This window comes from Alternaria viburni (assembly GCF_023758015.1).
Source record: "Alternaria viburni strain BMP 2772 chromosome Unknown scaffold_5, whole genome shotgun sequence".
Lineage (NCBI taxonomy): Eukaryota > Fungi > Ascomycota > Dothideomycetes > Pleosporales > Pleosporaceae > Alternaria > Alternaria viburni.
The window spans coordinates 465763-490307 of record NW_026055774.1 but is presented as its reverse complement, the minus strand read 5'-3'; the positions used below and the strand labels follow the sequence as shown (position 1 = coordinate 490307).

Sequence of the window (24545 nt, the reverse complement as noted above, 5' to 3'; positions counted from 1 at the left end):
GAGCGGTGTTATGATGATGGTACGGCAGGAGGGTCGGTTGATGCGACTATAGGAAGCCGGAGTGCAGTGGTGAGTCTGGGTTCGTGGTTCCTGGAGGACTCACGAGACTCTCTGCGGCCTCAGCCCCGCCTTTACTAGCGGTTCGCTTCGCGCCTGCCGTTGCAGATCGTTCCGGGTTAGCTGGGTGGCAGATGGCCGAAAGGAGCAGGCGGGGATATGCGTGTGTTATGGCTGGTATGGGATTCACTCTTCTAGACTCCTGCTTGCGTCTCAAAAAGCAATGTCTGGTGATGGCGGGATTCGTGGATTATCGACCATGCCCTGACTAGCGATGGTGTGGCGATGGGATTTACCATGACGTGCAGTAGGATGATGTCGGTGGGGTATGGCAGCACCTGGTGGCATGGAGCTACAGCTCACGGAATCCTTTGCAGGGGCTAGCCGTAGGGCGCAGCGGCCAGATGATTCTCGTGCATGCGTTGGGCAGGAGTTGAAGCATCCCAGACATTATGCTATCCAGGTAGCTGGAGTAAGGTCTGGGTATGCTCCCGGATGAACAGCACCCCCGCGGAGATGGTGACCAGGCTCGCCGCATAGTCCGCCCAGGACAAGTGCATGGCAGACACGCCGTGGCTCCAAGCAGAGACGGTATTCATTCATATCGACGCGACTGTCTGCACCGTCTAGCCTCTCCCGCGCATCGGCTGCCCCGCTTGCTGTGGCCATGCTTGGGCCTACACCGCCAACGTCGTGGTTTGGATGCAGTAGTACTACTCCTTCGACTGCGCGCCGACGCCTACGCCCCAGCCCGACGTTGCTGGTATATTACGAGTGACAGCCTTGGTGGCCTAGGCGAAACTCTCACAACATGCAGCCTGTGCCCTCTGATCGCTGATTCATCCGACGCTGGGTTCGCGGCTCCACTACGTTCCATTCCCTTCCAGCCCAGCAGGCGGCGACTGACGTGCCCTCTCCCTCTCTCACTGCGAGGACCCTCCGGCCCGTTCCAGTCCCAGGTTGCGACCAGACCATCACGGCCCAGTGCCTCCTTCCTATAAGCTCCTGCGCACCGAGACACCGTTGCCCCGACCCGCCCAACCCAACCTCACCTCCCACCGTGTCACGTTCTTTGGCCTCATCCAGACGTGCCCGCATACGCCCCAGCCCGCTCCGAACCACCATGTGAGTCGATTCCGGAGCCGTGGTTGTGCCACCACCCCCAGCACGCTGCTAACACACGCCGCCAGGCCTCGCGTCACCATATCCATCACCGCGCCCGGCACCCAGGCCGACACGGACCTGCTGACGCTCGAACTGCCCCCCGGCAGCACCGTCAAGGACCTCAAGGGCTTCATCGAGGCCGACACCAGCCTGCCCGCCGCGTCACAGAGCCTCTACCTGAACGGCCAGCCGGTAGCCGTAGACACACAGACACTAGAGGACGCCGGAATACGGGATGGCGAGATGCTGGCCGTTGTGATGCGCGCCGCACCTCGACCAAACAGGAACCTCCAGCAGCCGGGCAGGCCCGCGCAACCTGATCCAGAAGGCGTGCGACAGCTTGTCCTCAACGACCCCCAGCAGATGAACAAGCTGCGCCAGGGCGACCCGGAGCTCGCCGCCGCCGTCAACGACCCCACCCGCTGGAGAGATACATATGCCATGAGGCAACGACAGGCCGAGGAGTCGGAGCGCGAGCGCCAGAACCAGATTGCCCTGCTCAACGAAGACCCTTTCAACGTAGAGGCGCAACGAAAGATAGAAGACATCATCCGCCAGGACCGCGTAGTCGAGAACCTGCAAAAGGCCTACGACGAGAACCCCGAAGGTATGTCAACTATGACCGGTGGATAGACCGACGGGATGATTGAAGTGAGGGGTTATCTTTAATGGAGGCTAACATGCCACAGTCTTCACGCGCGTACACATGCTTTACGTCAACACCGAGGTCAATGGCGTGCCTGTCAAGGCCTTCGTTGACTCTGGCGCCCAGGCCACCATCATGTCCCCCGACTGTGCCGAGCGATGTGGTATCATGCGCCTGATGGACGTCCGATATGCCGGTATGGCACGCGGTGTCGGCACTGCCCGTATTCTGGGTCGTGTACATCACGCCGAGATCAAGATTGGAGGTGCGGTCATGCCCTGCGCCTTCACAGTCATGGAGGGCAAGGACGTCGACCTACTGTTTGGTCTGGACATGCTCAAGCGCTACCGCGCCAAGATCGATCTCGAGAAGAACGCCCTATGTTTTGAGGGTCAAGAAGTCCCCTTCTTGCACGAGTCGGAAATCCCCAGGAGCTTTGAGGAGGCGGAAATGAACGAGCCAACTGTCCAAGGTCCCAACGGAGAGGAGATTGGTGCGAAGACTGGCGCTGTTCGACCGAAAGGTAGCGCTGCAGCTGGCCCTTCGAATGCCGGAGCATCGTCATCATCTTCTCAACCAGCGCAGCCGCAAGCCCAACCCACAGCGTCCAAGGCGCCCGTAGCATCTGCACCCACAAGCAACTTCCCTCAGGAAAACATCCAGCAACTCACTGGCATGTTTGGCTGTTCGGAACAGGAAGCCATACAAGCACTGGAGATGTTCGGAGGCAATGTTGAGCATGCTGCGAGTTTCCTTCTCGGTGGTTAGTCAAAGAGACGACCACAGCACCATAAGATCAGGATCACATGGCGCTCGCCTACACCCGCTGTAGTCTCACTCAGTAAGATTTAACCCTTTGGAAAGATCTGAACAGTTCAAAGGAGTCTCGATGACGAAGACATGAGTTGACGAACTCACGACATGGCATCGATAGCATGCATGTATTACCAGGGAACAGGATTAGAAGCGAAGGAGCTTCATATGCATTAACGTAGTTTTACGAAGATAAGATAGATCAAATGAAGAAAGGCTTTCAACGCCCCTCAATCTGCCCCTTATCGTGACAATGCGCTCCCACGTCTACCTGATCTTGTACAAGCACGGCTTCAACACCGCACCATCCTTCGCATCGCCCTCGTCATCTCCATCACCAGCACCGAACCTCTTTCCCTTGAGTCCAAACTTCATGCCTCCACCCCTCTGCGCCACAGCCCCCGCCTTTTGGTCCTCCCTCGCGTTCTTGCCCTTGCTTGGATGCGCTGCCTTAACAAATTGCATCTTGACGAACATCTTATTGCCCAAATCGATCGCATCGCCCGGCCTCTCAGGTAAAGCATCAAGAACGAATCCGCGCTTCCGCAGCACTTCAATAAACGCAGAAACGTCCGTTCCCTCTTTACCCTCCTGGCCATCTACATTGACTGCGAGTTCCTCCTCGTCTTCCGAGTCCACAGGTCCCTCCTCAGGAGGCTTATCCGCCTTAGCTTTCTTCGCCTTGGGAGGTTTCTTATCCATAGTCTTCTTGAGAGAGCCGATGGAGTTGATAGGCACACCGCCCTTCTTCTTGTCCACACGCCCGAAGCGCGATTTGATTTCCGATACCCAGAGCTCGCCCTTCCAGCGCAGGATGCGGTATGCTTCGTCGATGAAGTCGAGCCAGTTTGTGCCCATGAGGGCGAGACAGAAGATGGCTACGTCGACGCTATTTTCGGAGATGGGCAGCGCGGAGATGTCGGCTATTGTTACGAGGTCGGCGGAGGGACCGGTGGGTTTGGAGAGGTCGAAGGAGTGGAAGGTTAGGTTGAGGGATTTGAGATGAGGTTGGAGGCGGTAGGATAGCGAGGCTGTTCCGCAGCCTAGATCGGCGACGGTGCAGTGGCCTTTGAAGTCTCTGGGGAGGGGCTTCGCGTCTCCGCGGGGTGGTGCGATGGCTGTGGTCTCTTCTTCCTCGAAACCGGGGCCTCTGCGAACTGCGTTCTTTGGTGGGCCTCTTCGATCTTTTCGTATGTCCTTATTCCGTAGCTTGCCTCGTACGATTATGCTATTTACGTAGCCGTCCACGGGGTTCGATGGCCATACTTCGACTTGTTGTGCGAAACCGCGATGGTAATCCTCGAACATCGATGGGTCTTCCTTGAACAGAGACGCACTGTCCGCAGAGGGTTTTGTGTAGAGCGCTTCGTTCAAGTGACGGAATCGCGCACTGGCGAGCTTGCTGCGCATCGATCGCTGGAGAGGTGTGAGGCCCTTGGGTTCGGGAAGGAGGTTCTCCAGGACTGGAGTCGCGGAGGCGGGGTTCGTGCCGTTTGCGTTTGCGGCGAGGAGCTTATCGGCTTTGGATTCCTTCCTGCGCTTCTTCTTCTCGCGCTTTGCCTCGCTGTCGGCTGTTGCGGGTTTCTCTTCAGCAGACTTCGTAGCATCTGCTTTAACCTCTGCAGGCTCAGCTACCACCGCCGTATCCGCGTCCACTTCTTTTGCGCCATCTGCGCCTGCCTCCTTGTCTTTGTTACCTCCAGCCTTTCCCCTCTTCCTCTTCTTTCCACGCTTGTCTTGCGCTGCCTCGTCTGTCGCCTCTACACTTGCTGCCTCCGGCTTCTTGGTCTTCTCGGTCTTCTCCACTTCCGCACCTTTTCCATTGGCTATGTTGTCCCATTGCTCTGCAAGATTGTCCGCATTGACCTGCTGCTCTTCGCGCTTCTCTTTCCGCTTCTGCGCCTTCTTTCCAGGTTTTGTAGAATCCTTCGGCTTTGGTACTTCGACCTGAGTCTTCACCTGCGCGGCGACGTTCCATCCAGGGACGGCGAACATCGTGATGGGTGTTTGGAGGCGAGTAGATTGTGGTAAAGTGAGGTCTGGAAGTTGCGCTGGAAAGTACCTGGGACGGCTCGAAATTTTGGGCGGCGGAAGGTTCTGCCGACCGGGAAATGTGGGGCTCCCGCGCGGAGTTCGAGCTCCACTTCGCTGGAACCATCAATGGCTTCTTCAACGATGGCATTCATCAACTACATCATTTTCCGATCATACAAGCCCAGTTTTGTTTTTCATTGGCAGGATGCGATCGTTTTCAAGGCCTGTCCTATTCTAGACAAGATTCTCAAGCGTCGTCGGTACGCCCGGAGACATAAGAAGGTAGGTAGGAACGGACACAAACGGCCGCTCTTTCTCCATTGGTCGCCTGTTGGATCCACCCCTTTCGCCAGTCGGCCAGGACGGATCGTGGGCGGATGCATCGAGATACAGCATCACGAGATCTCCGCCTCAGGTTTTGCTGCCCATATGTGCAGTAGGTGCAATGTACTTCAGGTATTCACTGATCATGGGAACAAGATAGATCACGCAACGGATAGATCACGATTTTCTATTCTGATAGTGGAGAGGAAAGTATATCTTGAAGTGGAAGCCGACACCAACCGAAACAATTCCTCTCGCTTGACATGTGCACTTCTAGTAACAGTGCATCTCATGCTGCAGGGATCGCAGCACCTTTCTTCTCATCACCGAGTTTGGCTTTCTGTCGTAGACATCAGTAAACAGTATCCAGCGGAAGGGAGGCAGAACTCAGAGAAAACTCACCAGCAACGGAATTGAGCATACCACGCTCAGCGCAGCAGCAGCAAGAAAGAAAGCCCAGATGCTGGTCATGGCACTGGCTATCTCGGGAATGACTAAAGCTTTTTCTTCGTCGGACAATGCTTGGAAGGCCTTGCTGCTTGATCCCGCGATCAAGTTCCCAATCTCTGTGGGGGAGACCCCCGGGAGCGCCTTACCGACTTTGTCGACCGCTACGTTGTGAAAGAGACTGCCGCTGATTGCGAGGAAGAGAACCATACCGAGGTCTTGACTGATGGTCATGGCACCAACGGCGTTGGCTATCTCATGAACAGGTACCAAAGACTGCACGATGGCAAAACCTGCGACGATGTAACACCCTGTGCCAGCTCCTACGAGGATGCTGTAGCCATAGATGTTGGCATTGGGTGTAGCCTCATCGACGGTGTCTGCGAAAGACATTAGTGAAGTTACTTAAAACCCGGATGCGATGCAGAGTCTTACACATCAAAGCCGTGCCAATAAGGGCCAGTGTGCTCCCTCCGATATACCAGACAGGTATCAAGCCATACCTCGGCATCAAGAAGCCGTTCACCATTGACGCGAAGACCATGAACATGATCAATGGTAGGAGACGAACGCCGGCCTCGAGTGCGCCATCGCCCTTGACGAATTGGAAATAGAGGGGTATGTAGTAAGTCATGGCCTTGGGGATAGGTTAGCATCTTGACTTCATCCTTGTTCGGAAGCAGCTTACCAGGATAATACCAGAGGATAGGAACACCTGAAGCTGCATGTTGATCAACGTCGGTTGCTTGAAGAAATGCAGTGGGTATAGTCGATTCTCTTTGGTAACGAGCGGATGCAACTTCAGTGTGATGATGAAGACGACAAGCAGAACGCCCGTGATGGTCCACAGCGCGATGACAGTTCCGGAACTGAACGGGTAGATGACCCCGCCGAAGGTGAGCACGACGGTTAGGCAGGCGGAACCAGCAAGGAAGATGACGGCGTTGACCCAGTCTACAAGGCGCAGCTTCTCGGTGAGCGTCTTGGATGGATAGGGGTCGATACTGGGGAATAGGAGGAAGTATACGGGTGCGAAGAGTGCGCCAATGGGAAGGTTGACGTAAAACCCCTAGCAAACGATCAGCCTCAATGGCGAGAATGCGAAGATGGAAAGACGAAATGACATACCCATCTCCAAGTGGCGCTACTTGCCGCAAAGGCGCCGCCGACCTAATGGTGGAAAGTTAGCATACATCCGGCAAGGACGAAGTTGTAGGTTTATTCTCACCACTGGGCCCAGCACGCTACCAATCCCCCAAACAACAGTACTCCCCGCCAGATACGCCGGCTTCTCCTTCTCATCCGAAAGAACAGACACATACGTCAGCGTACCCGAATACATGCCCGAACCCCCAACACCCGCAACAACCCTCCCAATAATAAGCACCTCGATATTCGGAGCCGCGCCACAAAGCGCACTGCCAGCCTCAAACAAGAAAATATTGAATATGTACACCCACTTGATGTTGAAGACGCCGTAGATCTTTCCCCAGAGCAGGATGAACATGGTGCCGAGGGCGAAGCCGGTTCCGATCCATGAGAGCAGTTCGAGGTGGCCGAAGTCGGCGATGATGGCTGGTTGGATGTTGGCGACGATGGTGTTGTCGAGAGCGAAGAGGAGAGTTGTTGATAGCATGGCGGAGTACGCGGTCGCCCACTGGACGCATGGGAAGATATTGCGTTAGCAGTCATTCGCCATAGTGATGGTGTGTATGAGTATGAGTGCAGGTGGCTTGCTTACCTTCCAACCATGGATGTTTCGAGTGCTGGGCTTGTTCGTGGTAGTGATACCGTCCTCAGGTGAACTCTGAGCATTCGAATTCCGTGGTTCTGCTGCTTTCTCGCGATCTGAGTCGTGCGGGCTCGGCTGTATACCTGTGTGGTCCATGTTTGAAGGATGCAATCGGTCCTCAGTGGCACGGGGCTTTCGCAGATGCAGATACAATCTCGATTGATATTAGGATAGTATTGTAAGAAGTAAAAGGGATGATGAGAGAAGTAACGAGCTCGATAAGTGGTAACAAGACTATAAAGTCGAAGAGGTGGTCGAGACGGAGGGCGGACACGGACACGGACACGGAGTCCGAGCGACCCACTTCCTCCTGAGGACACTGATGTGTTGAAACGATGGCGATCGAAAGAAGAACCAGAATACCTATCGAAGATCACCATACGGAAGGAATCCAGCTTACGTCGAATGGAATACGAATCACTAGAGTCTTTCTAGTAGCCGTGAAGTGTTGTGGTGCAAATCTCGCCGCTATGTGCATCGGAGAGAAGACAAAAGGTTCTCACAGAGCCACCGGTTCCAACCCGTTCTTTTCTTCCCATTCTTGCAGCTTAGCCCCAACATGCGTTACGCTTTGGTGCCAGTATCCTTCCGACTCTTCAATGTGATCTAGAGCCGCGAAAAGCAAGCGCGTTGAAGCCACAACACCACTCACAGCCTCATTTACTCTTTCGTTGACGAGTTCACGATGCAGTGCCTTCAATGCCATAGTCAAAGGCCAGGCAATGAAGATAGCTTGCAACATGATGATGTCGCTACTTGCCTTGCGCGGCGATGGCAGATTTAGCCCTACCGCGCTGCATATCTGGAAAGCTGCGGCGGTAGAGCGACGTTGACTCTCTGCTATCATCAATGGCGGTAGTCCTTGTTCTTCGCTTTTTGTGATGGCTGATTCATGAGAAAAGATTTCAGTGGCGCGTAAGTTCATGTAGAGACTGAACGCTACAGGATCTTCACGAATGGAAGTCGCGTTGAGATGACGCTTAAGGAGAACGAAGAGGTTGTCAATCCTCTTGACTAGGGCGTAGTAGTCGTCCCAGAAACCTGGTCTGTCACGTTGTTGCCCATGGTCGAAGCAGCGTAATGCTAATTCGACCATGAGAACGCAGCCTGCGTAAGACGATATCTTGACACCAGATTCGGTACCCACGTCTAGAACGGAAGGCATCTTGAGCGGTTCTAAGCTCGAATTTAATGGTCCTGGTGATGGTAAGTTGATGCGAAAGTCCTGGATGCTACGTCAGTTCCTGAAAGGCATCATGGTTAACAATCCGCACCTTGACGTCTCCCAGTTGACACTGTAATCCGCTACGTGTTTTCACGTAGCTTTCCAGTATGTATAAGCCCCAGAATGTGCGCCGTCGCTCTTCCAGTAGCACCGGATCTTCCGTATGCGGCAAACTGAACCGAGGGCCATTCTGGCTTTCTCCGCTTTCTGTACCTCGATCATGAATGACTTCGTCCATTCGATGCAGCCTCAAAAGCCTACAGAGCATAGCGGCGCGTCCTAAAGTCAGCCAACTTCTCTCCAGCTTCCGGCTCATAGCCTCAAAACGGCCTAACAATAACAGAGCTTGAAGGAAGTCAAGATCGTTCATACAGTCTTCTCGCTCGCATCTCTCGGCATAGTCACGCGCTAGGTCGTAGCATGTGAACTGTCGTTTAAAATCTTCAGGGGTAGTGTGAGAGCAACCCGCAAGCGCAACAGCATAGATCAAAGCCTTTGCTGCAGTGCCGCCGCTCACTATTGACTCGACCATGAACCTATCTCTGTTTATGAACGGAAAAGAGAGGTGGACCGATTCGAAGTAGCGGTCGTACAGTGGCCTCAGATCAGTTATAGAGAAGTCTCCTTTTAAGCCGCTTTGTAGCCCTTCCTGAGGTTGACTGAAAAGTAGATTATCCATTGGTTCGAGTGTCGTCAACGGCTGGTTCATCCAGTCAAACGTCATGTTGGCATCTACATCTTCTGCAAAAGAAGTAAGTAGATCAACATCTGGAACGAATGAGCAATCTGTTGCTGCATCGATGACCGCACTCGTGTCTCTGGTACTATCCAGGCGCATCGGAGTGCTAGCAGCCGTATGCTCTAAAATAGGAGTTGGTTGCGCCTGAGGTGTGGTCGTCGGAGATAGATTTTGCGCGGTAAGAGCAAGCTGAGCCTCCGTCCTGGCCAGCCGTTCCTGAAGCTGTTTGAGCTGATCGTCGCGTGTGCGACGCGAGTGCACCTGATAGCCACACGGTTGATTGAGACGATTGCATCGCTTGCACTTTGGAAGCGCGCGATCGCATCGAACTTTACGCTCCCGGCAAATCCCACAAGCGAACTGTGCTGTCGATGCCATTATGCTGAATCTGGTCTTTTGAGTGATAAAGTCTGGTGGCTGGAGAGCGGAGCATTGGATGAGAGCATGAGGATGCGCTAAGCCTTTATGAGCTAGTGTGCAGCTCTAGCGCGCTGCCATAACAAGCAAGTCAACAAAAACTGTCGATTGCGGGCGTCTAGAGAGTTACCACAGGCCGCCTAAACGAAACCCCAGGGTTACTCGCGGCGCGGCAAGACACTGCATCACTCTGACGACGATATTATCTTTTTGATTGCTTTGGACGCCTGGAAAAATGAACGTAGGCTCCGAAATGCTTGTGGCACAGAGGCACCTTACTGCCGCTGCCGTGTGACGTTGGCAGCCATGTCTGCAACACGCGTTTTTCCACACCAGCTCGTCGAAAGCATGCGATAAGTATCAAGTTCATTTTCAGATGTCTTCGCGAAGGTTGTCTTCCTTCTTCCATGGAACTCGACATCGAGATCTTTGGAAATACAGATCAGAGCTAAGCGTCTGAGTGATGTGATGACACCCCCTGACTCATTTTAAGGCTGAAGCAGCGATGAAGCAGGTAGGAGATGTGAAATTTTTGACGTAATTATTTAAAAAGCGGAGTTCGCGACGGCAAGAACATCCAGAGAGTGCTTGAGAGTTTGTAGATGTCGAGAGCAGAGCGCTAAACCATAGGTTTCTGAATCTTCCCGAGGTCTGTTTCGAGAGGAGCAGATCATGGAACTCTATCCATGCTGTTTTGGTAGTTTAAAAAGAAGGAGTTGATCTTATGATCGAGGTACCAAGAGAAGAGTGAAAAGTAAACATTGCATCCTTTTCCCCGCGCCCTGCAAGACTGTTCCAAGGTCAGTGCGATAGATTCCACTCGAACATGCGTTGTGCCATCGGTGCGATCCTCAGCACTCAAGCGTATGTACATGTCCAGGCTGTACAGTTTGTTTCGTATTTGAAGACCGCAGGGCGCAGGCGAGCCATAGCGTTGCTCAAGTTCGGTTTTGCTGCCTTCTCGAACATATTCTGTTTATTGGTTTCTTTTGGTGCAATAGGATATCAGATTTCGAGCAGAGAGAAGCGGAAGGATCATAGGTGAAGGCGAAATTTCCTTTGGTGGAAAGAGATGGAGAAGCAAAGGCAGGAGGAAACCACGGTAGTCGTTTTTGATCTTTTCGAAGAGGAGAAACCATTAAGTGGAGTGCCCCGTGTTTTGAAGGAAAGCACTTCGAGTTCTGGGCTGTAGAGAAAGTAGGAAGACAGAAACTGGCGGAGCTTTTATAACTTTCTGCTACAGTCGCCTCGGTATGTATCAATGAGAATGTTTCGAGACTCGCCCTATGTTCCACCGTAGTGCTTTTCGAGCAGGCAGCCATCGCAGCTGACTGGGTCTATTTTGGAGACTGTTGCGGAACGGCCGAGTAGACTTTGGAATGATGCAAATTTAGGTCGCTGGAAGACATAGGACCTCTTGTACCATATTTCGAACACTCTTGTCGGATATTACGGTGCAAGCAGCGGTGCACTCGGCATTTCGAAGTATGAACAGCAAAGACGACAAAGAGACATGCAAATGTTTGCCAGTATTTTCTGGTGATGGAAACTTGACGAGCATTTTCCTTTTTGGGAGAGAACGAAAGGCAGAACATGTCCATGCTTGGCGTACATTTGGTAAATCGGAAGAGACCGTAGAGAAACTGAGGAGACAAGAAGAGCAAAGGGCAGAAGAGCTTTCATATCGCTTCTCAAACGCGGTATGCATACCGAGATGGCGCCAGAAGTTCGGTGCGTCAACTTCACTGCTCTTTCTCCCAACATGTGGGTGACAACCGTGCCGTTTTGTGTGTGTCGCACGTTTCCAAGTCCAGCCAGCGCAACAGCAGCGATCTCCATATATCGAACTCTTAGTCTTTTGATCAGCTCTCTCAAGTATGACTTCGACAGTCGGCGGGAGGAACGGAGTCATTAGCGTTCTGTGCCTGACTTTTGAGAAGATCGACTTTGGTTGAACGTCGTCATGACAAGAGAGGAAGGCAGCGCAGAGCAGACATGGCGCAATGTTCTCCTTTTTTTGTTCGAACAAAGACAGCAAGTCATTTCATGTGCTTCGGTGATTTTGAATCTTAATCAGAAAGCGTGGTATAGGAAGTAAGGTTCAAAGGCGCAGAAGAGTGGATTTTATACCCATCTCCCACGACAGCGCCGCGCAAAAAGAGCAGTAAAGCGTAAAATATTCCCGCAAAGCTCATGCTATCTTAGCTTTTGACTTTTCGAAATGTTTCAAAACCAGAGTTCCACCAGCGCCCACATGCATTACTCCATGTTATCGTTTGGACACTCGAAATCCACATGTGGAGACCATGAGTAGTTTTGTTTTTCGCCAATCTCGAAGATCGCGACATTACTAGAGCCTCGATGTCTTTCTGGACTCATGTACTGTATGACATGTGGATTTGACTATTTTCAAAGAAGAGGAGAGAGCGGAGCAGAAATTCATCGGTACTTTGTCAACGACATTTTGGAAAAGGAGGAGCAGACAGAACATCAGGACCGGTATGCTAAGTTTTTGGAGTATCACACCCAGACTGAGATAATGAAGGAGAAGACAGTGAGTAGCAGCAGTAGATCTTTTATACACAGACACACTGTTGCCAAGCCGCTACGCCTGATATCCGCAAAGAAGCTGAGCGAGTGCATGTCCACCTCGGGTTCGTTTCTTCCATAATGCAGGCCCGGTGATGTGCGCTGTCAGTGCATCACCACGTTTCTAGCGAATGGTGTTTTTGAGCGCATGCAGTCCAGTCAAGCAAGACTTTAGAAGCTCTATCCTCTCCCACCTCATTAAAAGAGAAAACTAAACACCCTGGAGCCTACGTTGACCTTGAGTCACTCACTTTGCAATGATGTACGCTACAGACAAGTGTTTTCAGTCATGTTCTCAATTACTACTTCAAAAGAAGCGACAACTATACTAAATGTACGCCGCGAGCTACATGCAGGAGGCTACCCAATTCCCAAACGCCACCGTTTACCAAAAATGCTCGGGTATGATGCAGAAGAAGAACCACACCCCAATTTACCCCCAATTCCTTCCCTTCCCCGCTTCATGCAACACATCAAGGAAATTCGTTCAATCAAGAGTATTAAGTACAAAGTTTCATCAAGCAGCCGGAGCGGCGCCAACACCACCAAGACAGAGATCCGAGACAGATCCGGGTGGAGGTGGCGCAGTTCTCGTAGGCGGCTGAGGCGGAGGCCGTGCAGGGAGCGGCGGGGGAGGCCCCGAAGAGCGCCCGGGTGTGTGGTCGACGAACTGATGCAATTGGCCCAAGCTGTCCTGCGCACTTCGACACTTCTTGATAGCTTGCGTGAGTTGTGCTAGTTTCGCCAGCCTCGCTTCTATCCTCTGTTCGATCGACTCTCCCGAGCTACAGACTGTCAGCACACCTCAGCTCACACACTCAAGAGATCTAATGGTACCGCGGTGGGGTTCCTGTTCCGCCATTGGGAACACCGCCGTTGGGGTGCGGCTGGAACTCCATCTCGCGCTTCATCATCTCAAGCGTTGAGGGGAAGTATGGCTCGACGCCGTAGGTCTTGAGGTAGCTGGCGGTCTTCTCGATGCGCTTGATCTCGCGCTTGACGTCCCAGCCCTCGCCCTCGCCGAAGCGGCGCTGCACGACATCGACCATGGTCTCGTCGAGTCTGTTGTAGAAGTCGCGGCGGGCTGCTATGTCGCCGGCGTCAGCACTGTCGATGCCGCCGTGGGAGTTGAGGTTGCCGCCGAGCTTCAGGATGAGGTCGAAGGCGTAGCGCGGGCCGGACGGGAGCAGTGTCAGGCGCTGGATGTCGGGCAGGAACTTCAGCATGGCCGAGGCAAAGTGCGACGAGGAGATGGAGTCGTTGAGGTCGTCTTGCAGGCGGTGCAGGTCGAAGTTGACGATGGTGATCTTGCGGTCGAGCTGGGCGTTGAGTGTGGGCGCCGCATCGGCGGTGGTGGTGTCCATGATCTTAGCAATTGAGGCAGGAACGTCTGGGCAGGTCAGTACAAAGTGGTGCAGCGAGCAGTGCAGGTGGCTTACCTGGGCGCAGTCCGCGCTTGTCGATCCAGTTGTGCACCTCGGCGCGCTGCTGCTCGAGCTGGTCGACCCAGTTCTGCATGTCGGCGAGCTGGCTCTCGAGCTGCTCGATCTTCTCCGTGTAGGGCTGGACGGCCTGGTTGAAGGCAGCGGTGATGAGGTCGGGCATGCCGAGCCCCATCGGGGCGCTGCTGCCGGTCGGGGGCACCTGCTGGGAGCGGATGGGCATGTTGTTGTGGGTTGGGGGAGCACTCTGCGCGTACGTCGGCTCTTGGGGTTGCTGCTGGCGGGGATACATGTCCGGCTCCTCGGTAGGGGAAAAGGGCTGGCTGTGGTGGGACTCCTTACGGCTCGACTCGGGGCGCTTATCTGTGTAATCGTCGAATGACTGCGAGCGCGGGTTCTCACTGTTGTCGACGTAAGAATTGGCTCGGGACCGACTATGCAAAGTTAGTGCGCGTCACCAGATGCAGCGCGTAGCAGGTCCGACTTACCGTTTGAAGAACATTATGCGAAAAGAAGAGTCTGCAGCGAAGGGTGAAGGCCGGCGGTGTTATAAGCTGACAGTTCAGAGGAAGCGAGATTGCGCCTGACGATACGAATAAAGAATGGTTGGGCGTGTGGGATTTAGGCTTTCGATTCGCAGGAAATGTGCGAGGTTGAACGACGGGCTGCTGTTGGCGGCGGTGGTTGGGGCAGGCCCCTGGTTCCAAGACACGATAACACGACTATCGATGATGCGCTGCGTTGCACACACACACGGCGCGTCGCACAAGACGGACTATATGTCTTTTGCGGAGCGATGGACGTAAACAATGCGCCGCAGACGGTAGCGGAGGTAATAATGCGCCGAACGGATGTTGTTGACGAGCGTAGGCTTTGTATAGTCGTGCGTTGGGTAGGACCATCCTCGCATGCCGCCCAGCGCAGCATCCGCAGGCCCCGCTAGTTTGTGGAGCCGAGCCTTCCCAGCCGCCCGTCCCCAGCCACATCACACCTCTCGAGACCGCTTCGAGCCTGCCGTCCGCCCATCTCGCCTGATAACGAGACAGCACGGTGATGCTCCTTCAAGCGACCTCGCCTTCCCCACGCGGCCTGCCGTCGCTTCCAGAGCATCACGACCGCTTCAGGTACTTGCACAGCGCAATGTTGCCCGGCAACCTAAGCTCATCTCGGAAGCATGCATCTTCCTAGCTCCAGTCAACGTGCGTTTCCTGCGTGTTTGGTACAGCGCGTCCAGCGATCCTACCGTTGCCGTAGTGAACCATACTTTTCGACCATTGCTTCCCCTATCTCAACAGGGTTGGCACATCAAACCCTGTCGAAAAGAAAACTGGACAGCTACTTCTGCAGAACTGATAAGACTACATTGCCTTGACAATTCTCAAACTGGTGTTTGTATAGTAATGTCGACTTCAGCGCACTTGTTGAGCTTTTCCCTTGTATGAGGTGACCATACGCTCGCATACGAAACTAATTTTAAACGCACTACAACTACACACCAACTACTCTACCTTCCCACTAGTCTTTCCGTTGACGGTTCCATTCCCCTGCGTCTTCTTGCTACCGCCAAACTCCACCCCCCGAATAGTCCACTCGCTGTAAATCTCGAGTCCGCTAACAAACACACCCAACAAGCTCGCAATAACAAAGTGACTAATCGTCGTTCCAATCTCCAGCCAGCTGCCCTCGTCCTTGACCATGTAGAAGAAGCTCAGTGTCATGACATCACTGACTGCCATCACCACCATGAAGAGGGCTGACGGCGCCACACCCAGACGGCGGTTGAGCAGACCGAAATTGGCCGAGAGAGCCGCAAATGGCACCATGAGCTTGAGCATGAGAAGTGCGCCCTGAGAAAAGGGATCGAAAATGGGGACCAGGCGGTAGACGGCGTCGAGCGAAAACGACGACACCGAAGCGATGTTGGATGCGCTGAAAAAGGCCGACTGGATGAAGAAGATGAAGAAGAGGGCGATGCGGGCGTCGGCTAGTGTCAATGTTCTGTACTCCCCCTTTTGGAGCGAATCGAGGCGATCAGACGCAGCGTCCATGGTAGGCTTGGCCGGATCCGATGTAATGGCTGCAGTCGATGGGTTGGCCGTGTTATGCAGGTACACCTGGTGCTCGAGGCGCATCCAGCTGAACAGACACATGCAGAAGGCGAAGTAAAATAGCCCTTCGTACGAGATGGAGAGAATGATAAATGTCGGCGCAAACTGCAGGAAGATGACTACGAGGCGGTGGACGTAGTGGGTGTTGGGGTATAGACCATGCAGTTGAGGGACGACAAGTGAGGCCAACAGCGTTGCTCGTGTCACTGTCAGAACACCAAATGGTATGCCTACGCGCGCTTGGAGGTATCCGCTGCTGCTTTTCGTCACAATCATGGACAGTACTACGAGACCGAGCTGGACGCCCAGTATGATACGAGAGTTGTTGTTGAGCTCGTGCTTGGCGAGTTCGGCTTCGGATTTACCGTCTTCGAGAATGCTCTTCTCAAAGAGCAGGTAAAGCGCGCCGATGACAAACATCAACGCACCTCCAAGAAGACTGCAGGTTGTTAGTCCCAGATCAATTCCTCTGGGCGACGCACTTACATCAGGCGAGTGTCCTCTGCCTTGTTGGCTGGTAGTAGTGTGAAAGCGCTCATGCCCACGCAAGACAGGACCCAAGTGGCGACTGTCGCCATGTTCTTCTTCACAAACTCTTGTCCATAGACTGCTGGCCATAGTGTTGCAACCAGGTAGCATACGGTGTAAATTTCCCTGACGAAGTAGCTTTGGACCTATCTCTAAGTTAGTACCATCGTGGCTTTCTGTGCATGGCCTACGTACCAAAGCCTCGAGGAGACCAAAAAAGCCTAGAGTCGCAAGAACAAGTTTCGCAATATCGGCGCCTGAGTTCAGATGACCAAACAGAACCTTGCCGCCCTTGACGAGCGACAGCCTCTGCGCAAAGACTTCCTCCCAAAACAAGACAGGGAAAACGGCGTATGCGTAGTAGACGATCGGTGATTCCTGTTTGAAAAATACTCCACAGAGTGCAACAAACACAGAAGAGAACACCACCATACTGGCCGCCGTTCTTTGTGCTGGCACATGTTCGGTGAGCACATGCAAGTCAATGACAGTCGTAATGGCGAACACAATCCATCCGACATAGCCGGCAGTCACCAGCGTCCGTAGGAAGAGCCAATCGTACGTCTGCAAGTACCGCAATCCTTCGAGACCAAGGTCGATGAGCTCGTAAGTCTCACGGATAGCTTCGACATCGTTGCCCTTGTCGATGAAAGCTTGTATTTCCGCAATGCGATGTTCGACAGAATGTGCGTCGTCACCAAGGCCAGCGAACGGCTTGTAGTGGAGTTGTGTCGACTTCTTGATATCCTCTTTGACGTGATACATTTCCAGTATTTCCTTAGCGTTGGCAAGAAGAGCTTCTGCCTTGGCTTTGGGGTCTTTGTCAAGGTAAGAGAGCGGCAAGACTCCGACGGAGTTGGTGGGAAAGTCCAGACCGACCAGGTACGCCATCAATGCCGCGACGTCGGCTTGGTCAACGTCGTGTCGTTCGACCTCGTCCAAGTTCCAGTCCGAAGAAAACTCGGTGTGGCCTTTAGCAACGCCTGATACGTTCTTCAATGGTGCTGCAACACCAGCACCCCATGCAATCAAGGGTGTGCGCGTATTGTCTGGATGTCCGTCTCCATGGCTTCCCCAGTCGCTCATGCCGTGATCCGCCGTGAACACAAAGGACGTCTTGCCATCGTTGTAGAACTCTTCAATCAGCTCCGTAATCTCCTGAACTCCACGGTCCACGATCTGAATGTTGTGCAAGTATTGCCACGAGTATGGACGATGCGCATGGCCTGTAGTGTCGATTCCAAGCAAGTGGAGGAAGAAGACGTTTTTCTCCTGCCTCAATTCTGCGTCCAGTGTCGCGTTCGTTTTGGCGTCCGCGAAGAGCTTCTTGACGCGCTCGAATACCCATTCGTCCAACACCCAGGCGTCTTTGGAGGAATCCTCTTCTTCAGCACCATAGCAGTATGCGTCGACTCTCCCAGGTACAGCGCCCGCCTCAAACATGGGAAGAATGTCGGGACTGCCCCAGCTCCATGTATGCCGGCTTCGATTGAAGACGCTGTCAAAGTTGACTGGGTTCAGCTTCCACCCGGTCGTGACCGCGGAGACATCCTCGTATAAACCTGCGATGAGCGCAACATGTCCAGGGCGCGATTCGGTGGGGACGCGTGTATGGGAGACGCCAAAGGTGCCATGTTCTAGGACGCGAGAGCGAAGGTACGGGGCGAGAGGTCGCGGGTCGCTGGTGTTGTCTGCGAGAGGGGTCGGAGGATTGGGGTCAGGGTTGGGAAACGATTGAAAAGCCTTGTCTGCGCGGAGGCCGTCGCCTGTAATACTGTCAGTGCTGAATGGAGGCCCATTTGACGCGACTCACCAACAAAAAGCACTAAACGTTTCGCGGGAGCTTCCTGCGTCTCCACGCGGTGCTCGCGCATGCCATGGACAATTGGACTTGTGAAATGTATGCTGAAGATTGTATAAATGTACACCAGATGGAACACCACTGCTACCAGCAGGAACCTGTAGCGACCGAATTGCGCCATGGTAAAGGAGTGTGGGAACAGCAATGCGCTTCGAGGACACGTTTTGTGGACGCGTTGCAGTACTCAGATGGTTGCGGAGCCATGGAGGTATCCCTGCCAAGATCTACCGTCGTCATAGGCACAGGTACAACATCACGACTCAATACGCTACAAATGGATGCAGCTTTGACTTGTTATCCACCTTGATCTGGACTGGACTGACACGTTCGTCGAGACGCACGTGGTGGTCGAGTTGGAAGGGACCGATCTCATCGCCCAAATAGGAAATACCGAGCTCGAGCTCCGCAGCATCACGCGTTCACACATGTTGAGAATGCAAGTCATTGTAGAAGCCAAGTCTTTACCGATTACCAAACGATATACCTAAAAGACCGTTGATGCTTGTATCATCCGTCCCCTCGTGGAGCCCGTCTATTCCTCAACATTGAAGTTCGCGCCCTCTCTCAGACCCTCGACAACCAGCTCGTGGCCCTCGGCCCGCTGGTAAATGTCCTTGATGTCATCTGTCATATGTCAGTATTTCGTGCACCATTTCAGACATCGGAAACATACCAGTCGTTGTCTCAAAGTGGCTGGTGGCGTCGTAGCTCTTCGACATGAAGATGTTGTCCTTGGCACCGCTCTCAATTGGCTCGTAGAGTGGGATAGCTGGGCCCATGAACTTCTCCTCGATCTTTCCGAGACGGTCAAGACCGGGCTGGAGCTCAAGGTGGTGGTTGCTGTCGCCCTCAGCGATGGTGGAGACAATGGCGATGTAGTAGCCCTTGGGGCAGACGTTGTGTGCAGACGAGACGACAGCGATGTAGATGTCTAGTGGAAACTGTCAGCAAGGGTTCTGTGGGCACACGGGTGTATACGTACCGTGCTTGCGTCCGACCTGAGACTGAGGAATGATCAGTTGCAGTGAGTCGGCATCGGCTGTGTTGGGGATGGGGTGGTTCAGAATGCAAATGGCCTTGAGCAAATGTCCAGTAACACGCGCCTTGCCAGGGAAGTATGAGGGGTCGGCGAGGATCTTTCCTGCCTTGGTCTCAAACTTCATGCCCTCGCCAGCGTCGTCCTTCTCCTTCATGGTGGCCTTGATACCCACAACCTTGTCGCCTTCGTAGAGGAACTCGTCGACGTCGGTGTTCAGCATGTAGGTACCACCGTAAATAGCGGAGAGACGAGCGAAACCCTGAGGAAGCTCTCCCAAACCGTAGAGCGGGTAGATGTAAGGCGATTTTCCGTAGCGTGCCATGGAGTTGACGTAGAGCCTGATGCGCTGGACGGCCTCATTTGCTTGCCCCTTCTGTGTGATGTAGTCGTCGGTGGGGTACAAGGCCATGGAGTGGCCGATGAAATCGCGAGTGGTAGCCTCAAGGCCGAACTTGTCGTATACGTCCTTCATGGTGCAGTTCTGGATATCGATGCCTGCGTCAGATGTCAGTCACCATTCTCTATTCCTTTTTACTTGAGCATCCGTACCCTTGTGTGACGCTGGGTCATCCGCGTTGTAAGCGCCAACCCACTCGAGGAAGTTCCTCGCCCGACGCTTCTCGAAGAGACCCATGAGAGGCGATCGCAGCGCCTCGCCGGCATCTGAGGGGACCTTTGCGACGGTTGCCTTGGCGCCGTTGCCCTGTTGTACGTAGCTGCCGGCGATCTGCTTGAACTCGAGGTATTTGGTGACGTCGGTGGAGACGAGAATGTTGGTGAGTTCACCGTTGGACATGAGCAGCTTAGGGACGAGGTCGATGTTCCAGTCGTTGACGCGACCGTACTTCTTCCATGGCTCGCCCTCGGTCTGGCCGTACCGCTTGAAGAGCTAGTCACCGGGTTAGCATGTGTTGGACTGCCAGGCTTGTCGAAAACTTACAGCTTCAATGTTCAGCGATGCTGCCTCACTGCTTCCTGTTAGCTCTCGCCCCTCAGGGTACCTGTTCAGATAACATACCCGCCATAGTGGTCGTTGCGGTCGATGTGGAGCACCTTCTTGCCCTTGACACTAAGGACTCTGCAAGCATGTCAGTATGGACTCGGAAGCTGGCACGCGTCCGTGTGTTACCCTGAAAGTACACATTCCGTGAGACCTGGAGATAGTTAGCTTCCGCGACGGCAGCGTTACGTAGGTGGGGTAAGGGCAACCCACCTGTTCCCAGGACCACTACGTCGTATTCGGGGGCAATCTCGTCCATGGCTGTCAGATGTCGGGTGCAGAATAAGAAAGTTGAGGATTGCGGTAGAGGGTGTCCGCTAAGAAGGCGCGTGGACAGGCGGTGTTAGCCCTAGGCGGTGTGATGGATGTGGGGTTGTAGCTCTCTCTGGGAAGCGCCTCGCCAATCTGGTCGACCTCCAGGGCTGTTTATGCTCGCATTACTTTCATAACTCGTCGCGGTTAGCATACGCTTGACTAGTGCACTTCATTGATTTCATGACTGATTGTGATACACGCGATATGCTACAGAGGCCGCCCTGGCCACCCTAATCTATACAGCATCCTCACTGCACTAGCAGTGCTCCCCGTTCGCCATCCCATATATGATGCGTTTATGATCGTAGTCACATTTGTACGATTTCCGTACCGTTGCAAAAGTTTCAACAGGTACATTCCTCGCCGGGTAGCTACCCAGGCGCATATGCCACCTGCGCCCATGATCCTCATTATGCGTGATTCACCTTCTCCTTCGGTTGCACTTCGGGTTCTGGAAGTACTTTGTCTTTCGAGGGCTCTTCGATGGTTTGCTCGGCCGGAGTCTCGTACGGCGTCTCGTCTGCTTCTACGGGTTCCTACAAATTGGTCAGCATGTGGATAGCCATCCTGAGAAGTTGTACGTACATATGGTGTTTGAGTGTACTGTGGACCGTCTGTCCTCGACAAGTCGATATCTGGATCGCTCTGCGCTAGCACGTAGGCTTCCTGGTATGCCTGGTGTCGCTCGGCCAATGTGTCGAGAATCGCCTTCATCGTCTCCTGCACCGTTTTGTCTCGCTCCTCATTTTCGAAGTCGCCGTAGCCCGCGTCCAGACGCTTTCGCTCAAGCTTTTCGGTCGCAAGACGATTCCGCTCCTTCACGCATACCCACCACAGCTGGTGCAGGGTGTCCCAGTCTCGACTGCGCAGCTCGCCAACAGTCCACGACCTTCCTGTTCCTCTGTCAGTTACCCGCTTCCCGTCACGGAACCAATGGCAGCCTACCATGTTTCTGCTCTTCTACTGGTGTCTGTAGGAGCTGCTGGTCCTTGAAGAAATCCCACAGGCCGTGGTCGGGTGTGCCAGTCACTTCCTGCTCGATCTTGACGGGCTTGGGCAACCGCTGCTTTGCGAAATCTTTCTCCTTGACCGACAATGTTTGTCTAGGACGCAGACCGGTAGCTCTGACGGCGGAATTGCCTCTGTCCCTGTTGTTGTCTCTTTTCCATCGGGCGGGTGATGTGGAGAAGCGCGCGCATTGGACCGACGGCACCAGGAAAGACAGCACCGTGTCCTGCTGCACGAGTGCGAGATTGGGCCGTAGTAATCGTGAGGAGTGTATCGTAGCCATGTCGTCGGTGTGGGCTGTGCTTGCCGATGCTGGTGGGCGCAGCCGGGTTACATTCAAAGTTGCAGGAAACTGCGACCGGGGTAGGCCGCTAGCGCATGCCATCAGCCATCAGCCCTAATCAAACCCACCTAGGCACCGCCCTCCCGTATAAAGAGAAGCCACCCCGCGCTCCTCTTCCTCTCGTCACCAAACTTCGCGCTCATCACCCAGTGCTGGGCGCCTTCAGATAGTTTCCAATTTCACTTGACGATTTCTTCGATTTCACCAGCGGGTACCAGGACCCGCCCTTTAACATCCCGAAATGCAGTATTCAATCTTCTCCATGCGATTCGTTCCAAGCGAACTCGCCCGCCTGTACTGGCAGCCACAGCAACTCCGTCTCGTCGCCAAACCACCCTGGAAGTCAGTCAATTAATTGGGAGTTCGCACTCTCCTACTCGACCGCCGATAATAACAGTGCTCTGTTCGATACCCCTTCACTTCTTTCTTCTACTTCGTCGTCCGCCGCCTTGACAGGTGGCTTACTTGCACCGGACCCTTCTTTCCACACCACTCCAGACTGGGACCTCTTCCCCCATTCTGACTCACAATATCTTGGCGATGGCACGCAACTGCTTCCTGGCGGGCCTACTTCACTTTCGATCGCGGAAGACAACATGAACATGCTTACCATGCCGCCTGGCATGGGCAATATCAACACTATGAACACATCTGCGCTGATGACCAGAGGTAAAGACCACGCCACGCTTCTCAATTCTCCAGTAACTAATCTACGTAGATTACTCTCAGTCTGGTTCTTCCTCGACAAGTCACAAGGATCAGAGCTCATCACCTTCTGAGCAAATCTCGTCGTCCAAATTGTCATCTACAAAGAACAGCCCCAAGGACTCAGAACCCTCCTGCCGAGTTGAGAAGCGAAAGGCAAACACCCTTGCTGCCCGTCGCTACCGCCAAAAGCGCGTCGATCAAATGAGTACCCTCGAGGCCGAACTCAAGGAAGTCAAAGCCGAGCGGGACGACCTTAAAGTCCGCAACGCCAGGTTGGAGGGAGAGGTCGAGACGCTTCGTGCCCTGCTCCGTTCTCAGAAGTAACCCTGCATCGGTCTGTCAGCATGTGGTGGTCTAATCTTTCCTGTTTCATCATCTAGAGAGGCCTCCTTTCAGACGATGTCGGACAATGGGTCGGATCATGGTACGCCTGTTCAGGGCGATATTCAGATCGGCAAAATAGGGTTTAATCTCAGAGGTTGTAGGGTTCTGGTGGTGTACACTCACTGTCAATCTCGTCAAACGATGAATTCAATATCTGTTCTGCATATGACTCTATGTTGTACTGTCCTCAGTTTATACTGATGTTTGCATTCATCTTCCGCGACAATCACTCTGGCTCATAATGAGCAAGAGCCTATATCTACACAAATTGAGCCCTTGAAGACGTCCATCAACCTCACAATGAGTCGAAGTGAGCAACACCCTCGACGATGTCCTACATCAACAACACCATTATCTGCCAAATCGTACTCGCTTTGGGAACCTAACCGGACATTCCGTCGCCCAAACCCCGTACGCCCTTTTCGCTGAACGCAAGCCTGAGGCTTGCAGCTGCGGTGCCTTAGTCCAAAGTGTGGTCCCCGGATGATGTTCACAGCCCCACCTAAAGCCACCCGATGGTCCAATCATAGCGCGCAGCGGTGAGTCATTCTCACTCAGGGTGTGTCCGAATCCTTGGCTTGTCTTACGGCTGCTTTCTCCCTCAACAACGACTCATTGGCGCCGCCAGCCACCTCCAAACTCAACTTGCGCATCGGTGTAAGCGGCCTTCAGATGCCGACCTTCGTGTAGCGCTCGGCAGTCGTCACCCCGCAGATGTTTGAGAGCACCCCCCGCTGCAACTCCCACGAACATCAGACTGTGATCACAGGAAAGTGCTACTAACTGTGTTGCAGCGGTGGGCTCTACACCTCTTCTACCGGGGTTTGACGTTTCCTACGATCCCTTGTTTCGAGGCCGGCCTTCTGTACCGCCTCAATCAGGTACAGCATTCTATCTTGCCTTGCAACGTCGTTTTCCATCCTCATCCCGGCTTACCAGGAGACTGCCGACTTCATTGCAACTTCATGTTTCCTATCTTCCCTTCAAGTACCCACAATCCAGGGTGCGTCGTTACAGTATTTGATCGGCAATCTTTTAAGTGCGGTCTAGGCTCAATATGCACGATCCCTTCGAGCTCTCCTAACCAGCACGATGCCCGAGCATTTCGATTCGTAGACTACGTAACAGCGTCCGAATGCGACATCGTCGTTCGTCTATCGCCTCAGGCCCTCGTTGTTGAGTAACGCGTGCAACAAGCGTTTCAGCCTCAGGGTCTCTGACACTCACGTCACAACGCCCACCCGGCTAAAAGTGGGTCTGATGGAAGCTCTGCTGCCGAGCCCATCACATCATGCAAGCCTTTAGCTACCCGAATCTAGCCACATGGCCGCTGTCTCTTCTCCTTTCACGGTTAGTACCTGTTTTGGACTTAGCGCGCATGACTTCCGTAGCCCAGCATAGAGATAGCGTCTCTATCTTGATCGTACCACATGCGCCAAGATCACGACGCAGCCCCATATTGTTCCTTCATAGCATGCCATTGTGGATTCCTGTGGATTCTTCAAGGCTACGGGCCGATCATATGGCTGCCCGATGTTATACAACGGTTTCTAAGCCTTGCA

General features: G+C 53.6%; 7 protein-coding genes across 7 annotated transcripts; 2 read left to right on the top strand and 5 right to left on the bottom strand.

Moving 5' to 3' along the window:
• Window positions 1-509: 509 nt before the first annotated feature.
• DDI1 (DNA damage-inducible protein 1) lies at window positions 510-2635 on the top strand (the record flags this gene model as incomplete). Its single annotated transcript, XM_049351922.1, has 3 exons — window positions 510-520; window positions 1248-1828; window positions 1911-2635. The coding sequence occupies 3 exons, from the start codon at window positions 510-512 to the stop codon at window positions 2633-2635; spliced, it is 1317 nt and encodes a 438-aa protein (XP_049213393.1).
• A 312-nt stretch (window positions 2636-2947) lies between these two features.
• On the bottom strand, window positions 2948-4675 carry J4E79_003025 (uncharacterized protein; the record flags this gene model as incomplete). Its single annotated transcript, XM_049351921.1, has 1 exon — window positions 2948-4675. One exon carries the CDS (start codon window positions 4673-4675, stop codon window positions 2948-2950), a length of 1728 nt encoding a protein of 575 aa, XP_049213392.1.
• An 8399-nt stretch (window positions 4676-13074) lies between these two features.
• J4E79_003024 (uncharacterized protein) lies at window positions 13075-14191 on the bottom strand (the record flags this gene model as incomplete). The annotated part of the gene is made up of 3 exons (XM_049351920.1): window positions 13075-13637; window positions 13687-14123; window positions 14178-14191. The coding sequence occupies 3 exons, from the start codon at window positions 14189-14191 to the stop codon at window positions 13075-13077; spliced, it is 1014 nt and encodes a 337-aa protein (XP_049213391.1).
• Window positions 14192-15188: 997 nt separating this feature from the next.
• MCD4 (Glycosyl phosphatidyl inositol anchor synthesis) lies at window positions 15189-18307 on the bottom strand (the record flags this gene model as incomplete). Its single annotated transcript, XM_049351919.1, has 4 exons — window positions 15189-16236; window positions 16284-16471; window positions 16521-18091; window positions 18139-18307. The coding sequence occupies 4 exons, from the start codon at window positions 18305-18307 to the stop codon at window positions 15189-15191; spliced, it is 2976 nt and encodes a 991-aa protein (XP_049213390.1).
• A 411-nt stretch (window positions 18308-18718) lies between these two features.
• Window positions 18719-20484, bottom strand: GDI1 (Rab GDP dissociation inhibitor alpha; the record flags this gene model as incomplete). Its single annotated transcript, XM_049351918.1, has 8 exons — window positions 18719-18810; window positions 18860-19117; window positions 19169-19720; window positions 19775-20114; window positions 20166-20193; window positions 20244-20303; window positions 20355-20379; window positions 20439-20484. The coding sequence occupies 8 exons, from the start codon at window positions 20482-20484 to the stop codon at window positions 18719-18721; spliced, it is 1401 nt and encodes a 466-aa protein (XP_049213389.1).
• A 466-nt stretch (window positions 20485-20950) lies between these two features.
• Window positions 20951-21831, bottom strand: MRPL4 (54S ribosomal protein L4 mitochondrial; the record flags this gene model as incomplete). The annotated part of the gene is made up of 3 exons (XM_049351917.1): window positions 20951-21076; window positions 21126-21433; window positions 21486-21831. The coding sequence occupies 3 exons, from the start codon at window positions 21829-21831 to the stop codon at window positions 20951-20953; spliced, it is 780 nt and encodes a 259-aa protein (XP_049213388.1).
• A 656-nt stretch (window positions 21832-22487) lies between these two features.
• On the top strand, window positions 22488-22923 carry J4E79_003020 (uncharacterized protein; the record flags this gene model as incomplete). Its single annotated transcript, XM_049351916.1, has 2 exons — window positions 22488-22560; window positions 22610-22923. 2 exons carry the CDS (start codon window positions 22488-22490, stop codon window positions 22921-22923), a joined length of 387 nt encoding a protein of 128 aa, XP_049213387.1.
• Window positions 22924-24545: the final 1622 nt, after the last annotated feature.